This window comes from Anomaloglossus baeobatrachus, chromosome 7 (genome assembly GCF_048569485.1).
Source record: "Anomaloglossus baeobatrachus isolate aAnoBae1 chromosome 7, aAnoBae1.hap1, whole genome shotgun sequence".
NCBI classification, from domain to species: Eukaryota; Metazoa; Chordata; class Amphibia; order Anura; family Aromobatidae; genus Anomaloglossus; species Anomaloglossus baeobatrachus.
Genome location: NC_134359.1, coordinates 76,483,812 through 76,502,270, shown reverse-complemented (window position 1 = coordinate 76,502,270; position 18,459 = coordinate 76,483,812). Strand labels below are relative to the sequence as shown.

The 18,459-nt window shown below is 44.4% G+C and overlaps 1 protein-coding gene across 3 annotated transcripts in view; it reads right to left on the bottom strand.

The window, feature by feature from the left end:
* Positions 1–4,787: 4,787 nt before the first annotated feature.
* COL18A1 (collagen type XVIII alpha 1 chain) overlaps positions 4,788–18,459 on the bottom strand; it is a 297,911-nt gene continuing 284,239 nt past the window's right edge. For all 3 annotated transcript variants that reach the window (XM_075317426.1, XM_075317424.1, XM_075317425.1), the window contains one exon: positions 4,788–6,895. In XM_075317426.1, coding sequence (XP_075173541.1) covers positions 6,682–6,895 — 214 coding nt within the window. In that variant the 3' untranslated portion in view covers positions 4,788–6,681. The remainder of the gene's footprint in view (positions 6,896–18,459) is intronic.

Sequence of the window (18,459 nt, the reverse complement as noted above, 5' to 3'; positions counted from 1 at the left end):
TTGTCTATCGCATTCACATTCAATCAAATATATGACATAATCTGATTGACAATTTAAACGTGATTTGATGGAAAAAACTTCCCCCCCTGTTTTAGAGCAAAAATTGACCCTTTGATGTTGAATTGACCTGCAGCATAGACAGTTCTTAGAGAAACATTTAAAGGATCCCTTAATATTATCCATGGCTTCCATGGGTTTTTTCTCTCTGAGTCGGCTGGGAGCTAACTGATTTTTTAATGTCGAGGCCCTCCGATAGGTGATCCCAGGAACCTCTGGGATAGCTTTCTTCAGAAAGGGGTCATTCCGAAGAATACCCCAGTGTTTACGGATAATACTCTTGAATCAAGAGTATTATCCGTAAACACTGGGGTATTCTTCGGAATGACCCCTTTCTGAAGAAAGCTATCCCAGAGGTTCCTGGGATCACCTATCGGAGGGCCTCGACATTAAAAAATCAGTTAGCTCCCAGCCGACTCAGAGAAAAAACCCATGGAAGCCATGGATAATATTAAGGGATCCTTTAAATGTTTCTCTAAGAACTGTCTATGCTGCAGGTCAATTCAACATCAAAGGGTCAATTTTTGCTCTAAAACAGGGGGGGAAGTTTTTTCCATCAAATCACGTTTAAATTGTCAATCAGATTATGTCATATATTTGATTGAATGTGAATGCGATAGACAATATATTGGGAGAACAACACAGGCCCTGCATAATAGGTTAAACTCGCATAGACACAACATAAAAATAGGATTCATGTTACATGGGCTGTCGAGACACATTACTATGGATCACAATGGGAAGTCAAAGATCAGAATCACTCCGATCGAACAGATAACCCCTTTCTCACATAATCGCATTGAGGCTCTAAAAAGGAAAGAGACCTATTGGATCTATAAACTTAACACACTTAAACCCTTTGGGCTCAATGAAGTAACGGATCTGTTTATTAGATCGCTAATGTCCCCTAAAGTAGTCCCTTTGTTGTGTTTATACCTGTGTTGTAATAGAAATGACCACAAGATCCCCAATAATATTAATAATTATAATAATAAGATTGTTTATATGGACGCCGTTTAATGAGCAACGGATTTTCCCTAACTAGAGAACATTATGGACTAAATTTTATGTTTTTAACGTAATCTTTGTAACATTATGATTTTATGAGGTGTTGTGAAGATTTTAGTGGTCCTATAGAGGATTTTTATATCCTTTTAGGTGGTCACTCTAAATTAATTAATTTATTTAATTTAATTGCTGTAATAATAATATGATCAGGTCATAGCCTTATGTTTTTAGAACTAATTTATACATATGTATATATCATATATATATATATATATAATTTTAATAATTGTTAGAGACTAAACAATTGCAGTGGTCCAGTACACATTATACACCACACATAGCTCCATACAAACACATTCCTCGAGAGAGATCTCTTTGACATGCGCACTTGATTTGTTCCCACGGGTTTGAACTCTATTCACCCTCACGGCATAGTTCATTCTTATACTAGCTCCATATCCTTACTAAGCAGATGTCTGCACACATTCCTCGAGAGAGATTTTCTTGACATGCGCACTTGAATTGTTCCCAAGGTTTTGAACTCTATTCACCCTCACGGCACATTTTTATACTAGCTCCATATCCTTACTTAAACAGATGTCTATATATATATATATATTTTTTTTTCCCATGCCTTTAACTGGGTATAATTCTACTTTTTTACTGGTCCCCAAATTATCATTCCTAAATAAATGGTGGTATGATGTTGGTGATTTCCGACTAAAACAACATTAAAGGTTTTTTTCCCATAGAATGTTCCGCACTAGCCTGTCGGTCGGGGAAATTAACAATTATATGGACATGCATCTATTTTCTTCCCTATACTGATATATAGGAAACTATAGCACCTTGTGTTTGCACAATTCGCCTTCACTAAGCTCAGGTTCCACGTAGTTTTTGGTTCTAATACCATGACACCGTCTCTTAAGGATTAAATTTTTGATCCTTTTTCTTTTTCCTTTTCTTCCTTTTAACACCATGTATTTTCAATACCAGATAGAATTTTTACTCACTGGACAATTGATCCTTTTAAACACGCTTTCGTTCAGTAGGGTTCTATTTAGTACACCTTGTAATAAATCCATGTTTTGAACACATCCCGACGATCACTTCCAGGATGGCGCTGGCTGAATTTACGATCACAACCCAGCCGCCTTGATCAATTGACACTTTCCTAAAGACGTTCTAGGCAATGTGGTGATTATCTAGTTGCACATTTGCATGGGCTCCCTACGATCATTTTGACACTATTCATATATAAAAGAGAGAGACACATATAGATTTTGCACAAACACATGTTTTTAATTTCTTTTTAATCCATTTTTATTTTATACTTCTTAGTCGTCAGGACAGATATAATGATGAATTGATTTACTATAAGAAAGGCTGAATGTAATAGATGATGACACACATTTTTTTCTATGTATGGATTCCCGCCGATTTTTTTAGAAGTGGGTGGATCTTGACGTCATCAGTAAGGTATATAATGCTGGAAGGATTCCTTGTACAGCAGATTTGTTTTGCTTGCCAGTCTGTCCTGATGAAGGGAGCTGTGACTCCTGAAACGCGTTGACTTGATCTGTGTAATGAATAAAAGCAACATCAATCCATAATCTCCTGGATCGGCTGAGTCAGTGGCGCGGTTTGACATCCCTATCTACTACTCTCTGTTATCTGCCAATTTTGGGTCCGCTGCCGTGACTTGGATTTCTTAAAATGCTGTTATAGGCGTTGTGACTTTCACAACCCCTATAGGTGAGTAAGACCACCCTCCTTGACTTTCCCCCCCCCCTTTTTCTGGGGTAAGACCCTATTGCGCTTCTTTTCCACAGTGTTTCCCCCTGCTCTCTCAGCCAAGCATATGTTTACGATACTGGTCTTCTTTTGGATAAGACACAGGTCTTGGGAGCTCAAGTATGCTGAAATCCTTCTTGACAAGTGACTAGGATGAGATGCAATTTAAACTGCATGATGGAGACTATTTTGTCAGATTCTTGGAGATCACCTTTAAGTTGATGGCTACAACCTAAGACCCTACTTTGTGTTATGTGCTAGTGAACCTGACCCAGCACCATATAATATGCGGTATTACAAAGACTTGCCAGAACTTGTCCATTGGACACCTGCGGCTTTTCAGCTGTTTAATAACATTTCAATGTGTGTGGACATACGCATTAGTAATCTCATGTATTAATTCCAGTTTCTTAACTTAAGAATCATCAGATTACATTTCCAAGGCTATTGATCTTCTGAAGTTGCTTAAAGAGAACCTGTCACACATTTCATGCTACCCCTTACCACAGGCCTGAGTGTAGCCAAGTGTATTTTTCTATGATGGAGTCCAGCATTTCAGAGGAAAAATCTTGAAGAGCTGGCCAGACACAAGAGGGAGACACAAAAAGAGTCTGATGTGATGCCTGCCCGGATTCTCTCCGCTGTGCTCCAGGTCATTGACAGGTAGCTCCCATAATATCTTGGCAGAGATAATCCACCCAGTGATCACATCAAACTCAACCCAGCTCTTCAATCTATGTTTTCTCTGAAATGCCATAGCATTTAAGAGTATAACATACCGATTACTATTAACTAAGTATGGTTTGACTGATGCTACCAGTAGCTTTGGTAGCATAAGTAATCTGACAGGTTCCCTTTAGGTCAAAGGGTTTACAATTTTTAATACATTTCACATACTTAAATGTTCTTCTGAACAGTGGAGGCGTGGGTCGTGAGACCAATACTAGAGTGGAGCAAGTACCTAACTATTCGTACTTGCTATACTCATAATGTGTACTGTCTAATACTCGCGTATTCGTTTAGAATAGAGTGTGCAACGCAAGTCAAATGGGAAAAAATTTGCAAAGTAACGAATAACCCGAATGCCGTACTATTCGTGCAAGTAGCGAATAGAGTGGAATTCGGGTTACTCGTTACATTGCGAGTTTTCCCCATTGACTTGCATAGCATACGCTATTCGGGATGAATACGCAAGTATTACACAGTACTCGTTATGAGTAGTGTTGAGCGGACCCGGATCGGCAAAATCCGGATCCTCACGGTTTGAGCGGCACATCAGAGTCTGACCCGGATGCGGGATTCCGGGTGCATGATCCGGATCAGTGTTTTTTTTTTTCTCTCTCTCTCTCTCTCTCTCATTCTCTCCCCGGATTCCACTCCCCATTGACAGATATGGGGCCAGATTCCGGATCGGATCCGGACTTCTTTGGCAATCCGTGGGTGATCTGCTGGACCCGGATTATTGAAAGTCCGCTCAACTCTAGTTATGAGTATAGCGAGTACGAATAGTTAGCTACTCGCTCAACTCTAACTAATACCCATCGCTCAAAACACTGTTGTGATGTGCTCACTTTGCAAGTAGCAGCCTAGAGCTCCTTCATGAGCAGGTGCGCAGAGCAGTGTACAGGCAACAAGAAGTCCACTGTATGCAGAGTTCAGCACAGGCAAAAAGGGGAATTATGTACCATGTTTTTACATATCACATATCAAACAGTTTGAAATTAAAATTATGACTGTAGAGTAATAAGTTTCTGGTCCAACTACAGATGTAGCCAATTTTAAAATGACAAAGGTCATTTTATCTCCAGTGCAAAAAATTGTGAGAAAAGCCAAAGGGTACAATTTTAGGGCCCGGCTTCCCCACCATTCTCAGAAAACTACAAAGACGACACACACAAGATATTAGTCCTAGGAAGAATTTATAGAAATGAATATCCACAGGTTTGATTTTTATTTTTTTAAAATACAAAGATTACGATAGACAACTTCCATCTGTTTCCTGTCTTAAAATATTCTAAAAGCATTTAAAAAAATAAAGATTTTTTAGCACCTTTTAGACACATGAGGATTTCATTTATTCACTGGTGACTTTGCTGTTCCATACACCTGAATCCATTCCCAGCTGCACAAGGTTTCCATGTACACAAACCAGCAGACGGCAGCAGTTTTACAGGACATACACCATGCATGGTGCTATGCTTTCAACATTGTATGAAGACAATTGGAAAAGTCATTGACCGGAGGCTCTGCCTGTCCGGCATACATGGGAAGACGACCCCCCCCCCCCCAAATATTTGGAACTTTCTCTAGCTAGCATTACAAAAAGAAATGAGCCGACCAATGGAAGTTCGATTTGGCGGCTTCAGCCAGACTATAGAGTTCGGTTTGGGATTCGAACTTGACCTGAACCCCAATAGAAGTCTCCGCCCATATGCAGCCAGTGATAAACAGATCACTTTCGGGGGAGGGTGGGGTTTTTACATATTTATTTTTATATTTTTTTGTCTCGTGTACACTACATCCAATCATGCTGTTGTTACCCCCAGTGAGAACCGAGCACAGCGATGCTCACGCGAGTGGTCTGCATACAGAAAGCACCCAAAACTCCGAACCTGAACTGTTTGGTTTTTTTGTAAAGTCTGTGTTGGGTACAAACACCAAACCTTGGGTTTGCTCATCTCTAATTACAAAAGACTGTTGGGGGCTGTAGTACTTTTGCTAACTAGTTTAGTACTGTAATTTCAGGCGGTGAAATAATGCCGTGTTGGTTCAGTGGCTTTACCTCTATTGCACTCTCATTCTAAACTTCATTGTGTAGACACCAAGCCCAACTAGGAATTTTTCGAAGGTTACATGGACTGTTGCTCATCCTTCCATTTGTCTCATCCAAACAAGTAAACGTGTATAACTAGATATAAAACAAAATTTGACTAACATACATCCTGGATTAAAAAATGGCAGCAATTTAAAGTAGTAAAGTTTGCCCCTGCCAGCATGGGCAGAGCAGCCTTAAACCGGGGAATACAGTGTTCACTGGGCATCTATCACCCTAAAGACCAAAGTCAAGAAGATTAACAGGAATGCTTCTATAGGTTGACAATTGCTTAATAAGCACTGCAGTCCTAAAACATTTAGGTTGTCCTAATTTTTTTTCTTTTTTAAAAAAGTAGTCTAATAAATATAGTGGTAGTCACCAGGTATTTGTCATAGAAAGAACTAGGAAACAGACATTCACGAGAGATTAATGCAGGCGTATGTGTGTCTGTAACTAAAAGTGGTTAAATATTACAGAATAAAATAGAGACTATTCCAAACCCGATGCAAAGATTTTAGGCACCCAGAAACTTTGCATCCTTCGCACAGCTGTTGTACTATCTTAGGCTAGCTTCCTCCTAGGACAGTCCGGTTGCAAACAACCCTCTGCTCTTGGGCAGTCTGGTTGAAAACAACCCTCTGCTCTTGGGCAGTCTGGTTGAAAACAACCCTCTGCTCTGGAGAAGACTTCAGTAGAAGTTGGCACAACTAGAATCAATATGATCTCAGTTGGTTCAATTGATGACCTCAGTTGGTTCAATTTTTGGAATCGCAGCCTCTTTCACAATGTAAAACTAAAAAGTGTTCGTGTTGAGCTGAGGCATGGAATAGCTCAACCTGTGTATCCAAGTGATGTGGCCCCATAAGAATGGGACTGTAACACTGCACATTAGTGTTCAGAGAAGAGCAGCTTTCGACTCTTTGGTCTCTGGATGCAAGAAGGAATCTTGGGAAGTTCATGTGCAGCCTCTGCCAAGATAGGCACCACTGTGGCTGTTAAATGTGCTCCTATTTCTGGCCGGTGGACGTGAAGCTGTTTTCAATGCAGAGGACAATAAAGTTCTTGTTGCAGCTCTGGGAGCGCTGCTCTAGGAGTTTCCCGCTTGATAGAGATGAAGCTTGACCGGTGACGACACTCTCGTCAGTACGCCAGGTCTCACAGTAGTTCTCAGTTAAGCGGCGACCTTTGGCGTCTGACCCATGCCAGATCATCTTCTGTGGCCTGAGACAAACATCAAGACAATGCATTAGATGGGATACTTTCAGTATGTACAGGATTAAAAATCATCAAACAAAAGGGGAAAACCTGTACAATAAGGATTGTATCAGAAAATGATCAATTATTTAAGTGAAGTTATTTTATGTGACATGTATTGGGGGGTTATAAGCGCACAATATGTTTTAAACTTTCTAATCGAAATTGTGCAACTATTCCACTGGAGGCTACTCTAGACTCACACTTCCTATTCTTTACAGAAGACTTTTTAGAAGTCTCATTATCATCAGAGGCAGGATTACAATTACAGGTAACACCGCTATACAGAGATGATAATACCGGATTCCCCAATCGCAATAATTGATGTCACAGCGGACCCTGCTGTCCCCATTTGCACACGCTCATTAGATACTTCAATACTAAATAAAGATACAATTGGAGTCAGTCTATTGCTGCTAATATACATGGGGATTTCCTGAATGAACAGGAAGTAGGAGTCTAGAAATGCCCAGTGTGAAAATTGCAAGGTCTTTCCATTTTTATTGTTTGTACAGATTGTGATATAAAACGTTAAAAAAAAACTAAATTAAATACATATTTACTATGAAACCCTGATTTAAACCTAAGGTTATTTTCTGATAAGCAATACCCTTCATGGCTGACAAATAAGTATAAAATTTCTATTTCTTGTTCTGCTTTTTTTTTTTAAACTCGTTTTATTGAAAGTTAAGTAAATCATTACATTAGAGGATAAGTCAGCAAATTGTACAGTAAAAAATACATGTAAACTGGTTGATAATCAATAAAGCAACAACAATCAAGTCAACGTCTATTACTTTCAGCATGGTCATAGCACATTAAACATAGCAAAGGTGTCTGCACGCGAGACATATCCATCTTGAGGCAAAAAGCCCATGTTAACAAGGAGAGTGCAACCCAGGTTTCAGGGATCTCGTAATATCCCTGATACAGTGTATCATGAATCACATGTGTCTCCTTTCCGCCCACTGGGGCATTATTGGCTATTATTGCGATAATACCGACCGTAGGTTATCAGCCAGGGAACCGGGTGATCCTCCAGTCAAGGGCGATCCCATCCATCTACCTCATATTTTGTCGAATTTATTTAAAGAGCCTCTTGTCTTATAAACAAATTGTTCTGACGGAATTATAGCATTTACCAATGCAATCCAAGAGGCTCTAGTTGGGGGACGAGTGCTCATCCAATTTAGTATAATGCCCTTCCGGGCCAGAAAAAGGACCTTTTTTATTAATAGATTCTAATCTTGGGACCAGGAGTGTACATCTACCACCCCAAATAGACACAGGATTGGGCACATAGCAACCGCTTTTTGAAGTATGGCGGAAAGAGTCGTTACAATCTCACTCCAATAGGAGAGAATGACAAGGCAATCCCATATCATGTGCCAGAAATCCGCACCGTCTCTCCCGCATCTCGGACAGCCCATCCCCACCAATTTATTTGTCTTTTTCATCTTGTTCAGTCTCTGGGGAGTGATATAACTTTGGTGTATTATATATAACTGAATCAGTCTATTATGAACTGCAGGAGAGACCAACGTGTGGGATTCGACAATGTCGTCCCACACTACATCATCAATTTCAGGGATCCTGGCACGCCACCTCTCTCGGACAGAAAGAGGACTGTTCATGGCCTTGGCCCGAATGAGGGAGGAGTATAGTTTAGAAATGAGACCACCAGGGCCCTGTGATCTAATAATTCCAATGACTGGAAAGGAAGAGAATCTAACCCCACGACCAGAGAACTGAGCCCGAAAGGCGTGCCTAATCTGGAGATACTGAAACCCATGAGATTCCGGCAAATCGAATTCCGTACGCAGTTGTGCAAAGGGGCGGAGTTCACCATCCCGGACCAGTGATCCCAGGGAGACTATTCCGAGATTCCTCCACTCGCCAAACCCCGGCAACCCACAAAAGTGTGGAAGGTCCAGGTTATCCCATATGGGTGTCTCAGTTGGTACATCATGAAATCCGAATATGGCTTTAGCCTCTTTCCAGATCCTGGCCCCCAATTTGTGCATCGGGAGGACACGACCCTCAGGGGCCCACCTGTGATCCGTCAACAACAGCCACAGGAGATCCACACCTGTGAACTCTGCCAGGAGTCCCTCCGGAGAACCCCTAACCCCGGGGAGTGTCTATTGACCCAGATATTTCAATTGTCCGGCCAGGTAGTATACCGTATTTTTCGGACTATAAGACGCACCGGACTATAAGACGCACCCTTGTTTTAGAGGAGGAAAAAATAGAGAAAAAATAAAATTAAAGTAAAAGAATGTGGTCATGACACACTGTTATTTTACTGCTGACAGTGTTACTTAGGTAATAATATCCCCAAATTCTGTCCTCATATCCCCCATTCTGGGTACCTTCCAGGTATATATGGCCCCTATTGTGGAATATGTATGTTCCCCATCATTATATGTGTGATCCTCCAATCTGGTGTGTGGTTATAGTGTGTGTGTGTATATATATATATATATATATATATATATATATGTATATATATATATATATATATATATATATATGTGTGTGTGTGTATTTATATATATATATATATATATATAGTTATATACTGTGTGTGTGGTTGTGTGTATATAGTTATATTGTGTGTGTGTGTGTGTGTGTGTGTATATATATATGTATATATATATAGTTATATACTGTGTGTGTGTGTGGTTGTGTGTATATAGTGTGTGTGTGTATGTGTGTGTGTATAGTTATATTGTGAGTGTGTGTGTGTGTGTTATATATATTCCAACCCCATCCAGGTGTACAGTAATGCCTATACTATATTATTTATTGCCTTACTTTTACAGATGTGCTGCTCACCATGCTTCAGTTTGGTCCTGGCATTACAAGCAAAGTCTGCCATATCTGAAGAGGACCTGCAGTGATGTAATGGAGAGGCGGGCACTGTGCTGTTCTGTGCTGCTCTGCCCACCCCTCTGCATTACATCACTGTAGGTCCTTGTCAGCTACGGGAGACTGAGCAGAGGCAGCAGGAGCAAAGTGAAAGTAATTTGAGCCCTCAGCACAGAGACTGCGGCTGTGCTGTGATGGTATGCCGTGCTCTGGCCCGGACACTGCAGTGATCTGCACATCCTCCGGGCGAGACATGACTGCAGCGGCCCCTTCTCCTGCCTCCTAAACAGCGGACACAGTCTCTGCAGGAAGCCGGCATCTGGAGCTCCCATGTGTGTCCGCTGTTTACATTAAACAAATATTCATTAGCTGCTCCTCACACCCGCTGAGCCTGACTGAAGAGAGAGGTGGGCGGGGAGCAGCTAATGAATATTCACTTACTTTAAGCAGCGGGTACACGTGGTTTCTCCAGCGCCGGCTTCCTGCAGCAGCGACCCTCCCTGCCTCCTGTGATCCCACTCCACAGGGCGGACTCCCCACAGCTCCCTACCCCGCAGCTTCAGACCATAAGACGCACCCCACACTTTCCTCCCACATTTGGAGGAAAAAAAGTGTGTCTTATGGTCCGAAAAATACGGTATATAAAGATCAGGAAGGGCCATACCCCCCATGTCCTTGGGTCTCTGTAATTTGGCCAATTGGACCCTTGATCTGGATGTGCCCCAGACAAAGGTAATCATTAAAGATTCCAGGGACCGAAAGAAAGAGCGGGGAATCTGTACAAATACATGCTGGGTAATATAGAGACACTTTGGTTGCACTATCATTTTAAGGAGGTTAATCCTTCCCGCCACTGAGAGCGGGAGTTGGCTCCATCTATTAAATTTCTCCCCGAAGTGTGATAATAAGGGGGCAATATTTCTTGCTATCATCTCCGAAGGGCTTCCCGCCAGTATAATTCCAAGGTATTTAAAATGATCCACCACTGGAACCCTACATATGCGACTATTCACCAGTTCCTCTCTGTTCCGAGACAGAAAGAGGAGGTACGACTTTGACCAGTTTATTGACAGACCCAAGAACTCCCCAAATCGGTCAATTAATTGCACGGCTCTAGGAATGGAGGAATCCAGATCAGATGCAAACAGTAGCAAGTCGTCTGCATACAGAGACAAACGTTCATCTCCCTTACTGTGTCTCACTCCCCGGTAAATTGGGTCCGCTCGAATGCGCACCGCCAGCGGTTCCATGGCAAGGGCGAACAGGAGAGGGGATAGGGGACATCCCTGTCTGGTTCCCCTCCCCAAAGGGAAAGTTTCCGACACCCCGCCACCCACCTGAATGTTAGCAGATGGAGCTTTATATATAATCTCAATCCAACTGATAAATTCGTTGCCGAAACCAAATGCCCGCAGCACCTCCAGCAGGTATGGCCATTCTATAGAGTCAAAGGCTTTGGTCGCATCCAGTGAGACCAGAGCCCAATCCTCCTCTAACTTGATGCCCATCTGTAAGACCACCTGCGCCCTCCTCAGATTATCCGAGGTACTCCTACCCGGAATGAATCCCGACTGATCCTCATGTACTATAGAGGAGATCACTTTATTGAGTCTAGTTGCTAGAATTTTGGTAAGAATTTTGTAATCAGAGTTCAACAAAGAGATCGGTCTGTACGAGCCACAATCCAATGGATCCTTATCTGGTTTCAATAGTAGGACGATGGTTGCCTCATAAAAGGAATCAGGCAACCGTCCCCTGCGGAACGAAACCTTAACCGACTCCAGGAGGGCTGGAGCCAGCTCTCCCTGATATTTGTCAAAAATTTCAAATCGGGAGTCCGTCTGGCCCAGACGCCTTACCCCTATTGAGGGCCCCCATCGCCTCCACCATCTTCTCCATACTAATGGGCTCATCCAGGGCCGATCTCTGGGCCGAAGTCAATCTGGGAAACTCCAGATCTCGTAAGTAATCAGCGATCTCCTCCCTTGACACGGTCAGCCTGGACTCATACAGGTTCCTATAGAAGTCCAGAAACACGTCCAGAATACCATTGACGGAAGTGATTGATTCGCCACTAGGGTCTCTGATCTTGAGGACCGCAGGTGAGCTATTGGATTGACGCACCAGGAACGCTAGTAAACTACTGGATTGGTTCCCTTGCTCAAAATATCTCTGGCTCGTGAAGAATACATGTCTCTTAGCCTTATCTTGCAAGTACAACAGATATTTCCTCCCAGCCTGTAGCCATTGAGATCTGTTTTCCTCAGAAGGGTCCGAGGTGAATCTATGTTCGAGCACCCTATTTTGGGTGGCCAGTTCCTCCTCCTCTCTGGCCGCCTGTTTCTTGATATAAGAGATAGAGGAGTGACAGCATCCCCTCAAATATGCCTTGAGCGCGTCCCAATAGGCCGAGTGATTCTCTTCCACGGAGTTCATTTCCGTGTATGCCCTGAGCTGATCAGGAATCCTATCATTGGTACCAAAGAGTGAAAGCCACCAAGGGTTAATCTTCCGTGACAGTTTACGAGATTTACATCCTTCCCATTTAATGCTTACAAATACCGGGGAGTGATCTGATACTGATCTGGGGAGATGACATACCGATTGTATATGGGCACAGACTCTCTCATTTCCACAAATGTAATCAATTCGAGATAATGAGTTTTTCCCTGGAGTATAACATGTATATTCTCTCAGTACTGGGTTAAAAAACCGCCACATGTCGCACCATCCCACCTCCTGTAAGAATGCACTCAATCTAGTTTGTATCGTGGGGGAGATCGGGACCTGTCGGGTGCTGAATCTATCCAGTCCTGGGTTATTAATCAAATTGAAGTCCCCCATGCAGAGCACCAAGGCTTGTGGGAATTGTGAGGCAAACTTAGCTGCCTCATACAGAATCGAGATTCCCATCGCAGGGGGGATGTATATGGCTAAGATCACTATCATAACCCCATCGATGTGAGCCTGGATAAACACATACCTCCCATCATTATCCTTTATCATCATACCCGGGTCCCACCGCAGAGCTTTATGAATTAGTACCGATACTCCCCTAGAATATGAGGAATGAACAGAGTGAGCTGCCCATTGAACCCAAGGCGTCTGGAGCACTCTAGTGGTCTCCAACAATAAGGCTATGTGCGCACAGTGCGTTTTTCGCGGCGTTTTTGCGCGTTTTTCGGGTGCGTTTTTGGCCTCAAAACTGCAGGACTTTGCTTTCCCAGCAAAGTCTATGAGTTTTCATTTTTGCTGTCCGCACACATCTGTTTTTTTTACCTGCGTTTTTGAGTTAAAAAAAAAAAAAATGGACATGTCAGTTCTTTCCTGCGTTTTTCTGCGTTTTCCCCCCATGCAATGCATTGGAAAAACGCAGCAAAACGCAGAGATCAAAAACGCAGCAAAACGCAGCCAAAAACGCACCAAATCGCGGCAAAAACGCATGCGTTTTTTGATGCGTTTTTTCGACGCAGGTGCGTTTTTAGCGGCCAAAAACGCACAAAAACGCAGCGGCAAAAAGAAGCAGTGTGCGAACCTAGCCTAAATGGGTCTCCTGTAAACATACAATCTGAGCTTTGGATCTTTTGATATGGGCGAATACTGCCGCCCGTTTCCTGGATGTGCCCAGTCCCCTAACATTCCATGTCATCAAGCTTAAAGCCATTGAAAGATACCACTTGCTGAATTGCTAGAAAAATGTCAAAAACTTAACCTACAGTAGAACTTGGGTAAACGTACCCTTAAATACAAACTATCGGTTGCGCACACACAGCCGATAAGAACTGGTCCAGTAGTGTGACCAGGAGAGATTTTCCCTAGTAACGACTAGGGTGAACCAACGTGGCTAGATGGTGTACTTTGTACGGGGGTGTCCTCAAACAAGGACTTAAGCTTCTCCTGCAGTCCAATAAAATGAATTGAATTACCCTGCAGCATAGCCTTTAATCGTGCATAAGTGAAAGGACCAAGAATAGATAGGGATAGAAGTAAGAGAGAAAAAAGAAGAGGATAGAAAAAGAGGGGGAGGAGAGAAGAGAGAAGAAAAAAAAAAAAAAAAAGGGGGGGGGGAAGGAGGAAGAAAGAGAAAAAGGGTAGGGGAGAGAAAGAGAGAGGGGAGAAATTGAAATAAGGGATAGAGGAGGGGGGCGAGAGAGAGAGGATATAGAGATATGAGGAGGAGAAAAAGTGACTGAGGGCAAACTGGGAGGAACTGGGGGGAAAGAGAGGAAGGGTGAAGAAGGAGGCTGGAGAGAAGAGCAGGGGGAGACTGAAGGTAGAAGGAGAATAAGAGCAAGAAGGGAGTAGGGGGGTGAGATGAAAGGGGATGAGGAATTAAGCTGATAAGGGGGGGGGGGGGGGAAAGTGGGAGTGTGAAGAAAATAAGAGAAGAGTTTGCAGGTAACCTTAGGCTATAAGTTATTATGACATATGGTAACCTTAGAAACTTTATAGCTCTAAAAAACAAAATTCAACATTATGAACTTAAGTGCGTTGCCTAATACTGCGAGCCCAGAGTAAAGTCCCAATTTGGATCCAAAAAATACAGGATATAACAAGATCGCATGAAAGAGTTCAGGGTGCCGCAACAGCGGTCTGGCTCATGTCCCGTCTGATGTCAACTCGATCCGGTCCCATCAGCGACAAGTAATCCGAAGCTCAAACTGGGCTAAACAATGATCACGGGGAACGCAGGACCCGTCACATTTAAAGGTGCGACCCCAAGCTACCCACTCTCGAGGAGGGCCAAATCTGGAAACCGGCTCAATGGAAAACCAATAATAGACTCATCCGGAAACTCACATGCCTCCGGGGGGGTCACAAGCGCACCAGCGCATCCTGATGAGTTAATCAGCTTCTCAACGAACTGGAACCAGAAGATCAGGACATGAACGCAATTGCGATCCCGCGCCCCGCTCCACTCACATGCCAGGAGGGATGAAACAAACAAAGATATTTCGCTCCTTCAGTATCAAGGGACGCTAAGTACCTGCGTAGGATGATCCTAAAACTATCACAACAGCGATTTCAGACACGACGTCCCAAAGATTAGAGTCGCATTACCGACCTCTCTCCAAAGAAGATGAAATAAGTGAATCAGAACCGCGACGCCATCACAACAACGACCCTCCAGGCATCGCCCGTGACTGTAACGCATCAGCGCTTCCTCTTCAGTGTGTTGATCCAGTCATCCGCTTCCGCAGGAGAAGTAAAGAACAGGGATCGCTCTTGATGAACCACTCTGAGACGGGCTGGGAAGATCATGGAGTAAGCAATTTGGTGTTCTCTAAGGCGTTTTTTCACCTGAATGAAGGATGCCCTAGTTTTCTGGAGAGACGCAGAGAAGTCAGGGAAGATCAATATGGGAGCGTTGTTGTGTAAGATCGGGCCCTTGCGTCGCGCCACACCAAGGATCGCATCTCCATCCCTGCTGCTCAGCAGTCGGGCCAGGAGGGGTCTAGGCTGCGCTCCTGGGGGAGGAGGTCTGGCTGGTACCCGGTGGGCTCTTTCTATGGCGAATGCCGCTGACAGTGTCGCATCAGGGAAAGTTTCGGAGAGCCATGTTTCCATGAACTTACATGGGTCGCTCCCTTCTGCCCTCTCCGGCATCCCTAGGATTCTTAAATTATTGCGACGCAGGCGATTTTCCAGATCATCAGCCCTCTGCGCCCAGTTGTTTGCCGCGCTTTCCAAAGAGGACAATCTGCCCGGCGTCGCTCTTGCGACGTCTTCCAGCGTGGAGATCCGCTGCTCCGTCTCCTTTACCCGCTCTCTCAGGTTTTGCAAATCCAGCCTGAGGAGACCCACATCGATCTTAACCTCCTCGATTTTACCTGTCAACGACACTTTTGAATCCTGGATCGCTGCAAGTAATTGCGAAGTAACTTGCTGTAAGGTTAGCTCCTGCGATTCCTTGGATCCGGCCTCCATGCTCTCCTCCTCCTCCGCCTCACTGGTTTCCCGCTCTGCCTGTTTGCCGGCGCCATCTTGCTGGGAGTCTCGGGCAAACTTCTTCAGCTTTTCAGCTGCCGCAGCACTGCGACCTCTACTCATGGTACCGATCAGAATGCTCACCGCACCACAGGTAATCCGGAGGTGTATTTAGGCACCAATTTCGGCAGGATTAATAGTATATATCAGCGTTGGACTGCGGAGCTGCTCTCAGATGCGACCGCTCATGCTGCCTGCTGGCCACGCCCCCCCTTGTTCTGCTTTTTAACACAATTTTACCTGACAAGTATCAAACTACCAAATTCCCATGATCTATTTATAACAATTTGGAGCTTTAACTTTGAGGTTGTTTAGAGAAATCCATCTCAGACCATTAATTGCACGACTCTCACTACTGACACACCATGGAGTTAGTGGTAATCACTGGGGGATCACAATGATGATCCGACTGCATCATTCCACTGAAACTGCCCTTACTAAAGTCACCAATGACCTACTAACCGCCAAAGCCAAGCGACACTTCTCTATCCTCCTCCTCCTGGACCTTTCCTCTGCCTTTGACAGAGTAGACCATCCCCTTCTACTCCAAATTCTCTCATCTCTGGGTATCACAGACTAAAGGCTACTTTACACACTGCGATATCGGTCCCGATATCGCTAGTGTGGGTACCCGCCCCCATTTGTTGCGCGACACGGGCAAATCGCTGCCCGTGCCGCACAACAGCCGTCACACATACTTACCTGTCCGGCGACGTCGCTGTGACGGGCGAACCACCTCCTTTCTAAGGGGGCGGTCCGTGCGGCATCACAGCGACGTCACTGAAGCGTCACTGAACCGCCGCCCAATAGCAGCGGAAGGGCGGAGATGAGCGGGACGTAACATCCCGCCCACCTCCTTCCTTCCTCATAGTGGCCGGGAGGCAGGTAGGGAGAGCTTCCTCGCTCCTGCGGCGTCACACACAGCGATGTGTGCTGCCGCAGGAACGAGGAACAATTTCGTTACTGCTGCAGTAACGATAATTGAGAATGGACCCCCGTGTTGCCGATTAGCGATTTTGCACGTTTTTGCAACGATGCAAAAATCGCTTATCGGTGTCACACGCAACGGCATCGCTAATGCGGCCGGATGTGCGTCACAAAATCCGTGACCCCAACGACTCCGCATTAGCGATGTCGCAGCGTGTAAAGCCCGCTTTAGCCCTATCTTGGATCTCCTCATACTTAACCAACCAAACTTTCAGCGTCTCCCATTCTCACACCCCTTCCTCACCTTGCCCCCATATGTCAGTGTTCCCAAAGGTTCAGTTCTAGGACCCCTGCTGTTCTCCATCTACACCTTCAGCCTGGGACAGCTCATAGAGTCCCACGGCTTTCAGTATCACCTCTAAGCTGATGATATGCAGATCTATCTCTCTGGACGTGACATCACCTCCCTACTAACCAGAATCCCACAATGTCTGTCTGCTATTTCATGCTTTTTCTCTGCTTGATTCCTAAAACTGAACATGGGTAAAACAGAATTCATTATCTTTCCTCCTCCTCACTCAACCCCCCCCTCTCCCCCCCACCTGACATATCCATCAATGTCAATGGCTGCTCACTTTCCCCAATCCCACGTGCTCGCTGCCTGGGAGTAACTCTAGACTCTGATCTCTCTTTCAAGCCACACATCCAAGCCCTCTTCACCTCCTGCCACCTCCAACTCAAAAATATATCCTGGATCCTTACATTCCAATCCCAAGAAGCTGCAAAAACCCTAGTACATGCCCTTATTATTGCACGCCTGGATTATTGCAACCTCCTGCTCTGTGGCCTCTCTTCTAACAGTCTCACACCCCTACAATCTATTCTAAACTATGCTGCCCGACTAATCCACCTGTCCCCCCGCTACTCCCCGACCTCTCCTCTCTGCCAATCCCTTCACTGGCTTCCCATTGCCCAACAACTCCAGTTCAAAACCCTAATCGTGACCTACAAAGCTACCCACAGCCTGTCTCCTCCCTACATCTGTGACCTAGTCTCCCGGTATTTACCTGCACGTAACCTTCAATCCTTACAAGATCTCCTTCTCTTCTCCCCTCTCATCTCCTTTTCCCACCATTGCATCCAAGATTTCTCTCATGCCTCCCCCATACTCTGGAATGCTCTGCACAATATATCAGACTCTCGCCTACCTTGACAAGCTTCAAAAGGAACCTGAAGACCCACCTCTTCCAACAAGCCTACAACCTGCCATAACCCTCAGTCTGCTATAGCGCTGCACGACCGGCTCTACCCTCACCTACTGTATCCTCACCCATCCATGGTAGACTGTGAACCCTTGCGGGCAAGGACCTCTGTCCTCCTGTACCAGTCTGTGTTTTGTATTGTTTATGATTATTGTACTTGTCCCTATTATGTATACCCCTTTCATATGTAAAGCGCTATGGAATAAATGGCGCTATAATAATAAATAATAATAATGATGATGATTATGATGAACTGCTCTGCATTTGCTGCTTATTTTCAAAGGATATTCCATCCTCCAAAGAATAGGTGCTGGAAAGAAGAATGGGTATAATGCCGTGCTACCGCCAATAAGGAAAAATTGTTGATTATTAATAGTATCTTTATTCCATAGGTAGATGCGTTTCTGGGATCCAGTTCCCTTCTTCAGGACCAAGAAACCAACATTTGACAATTCACATTTTGTTGATTTCTTGGTCCTGAAG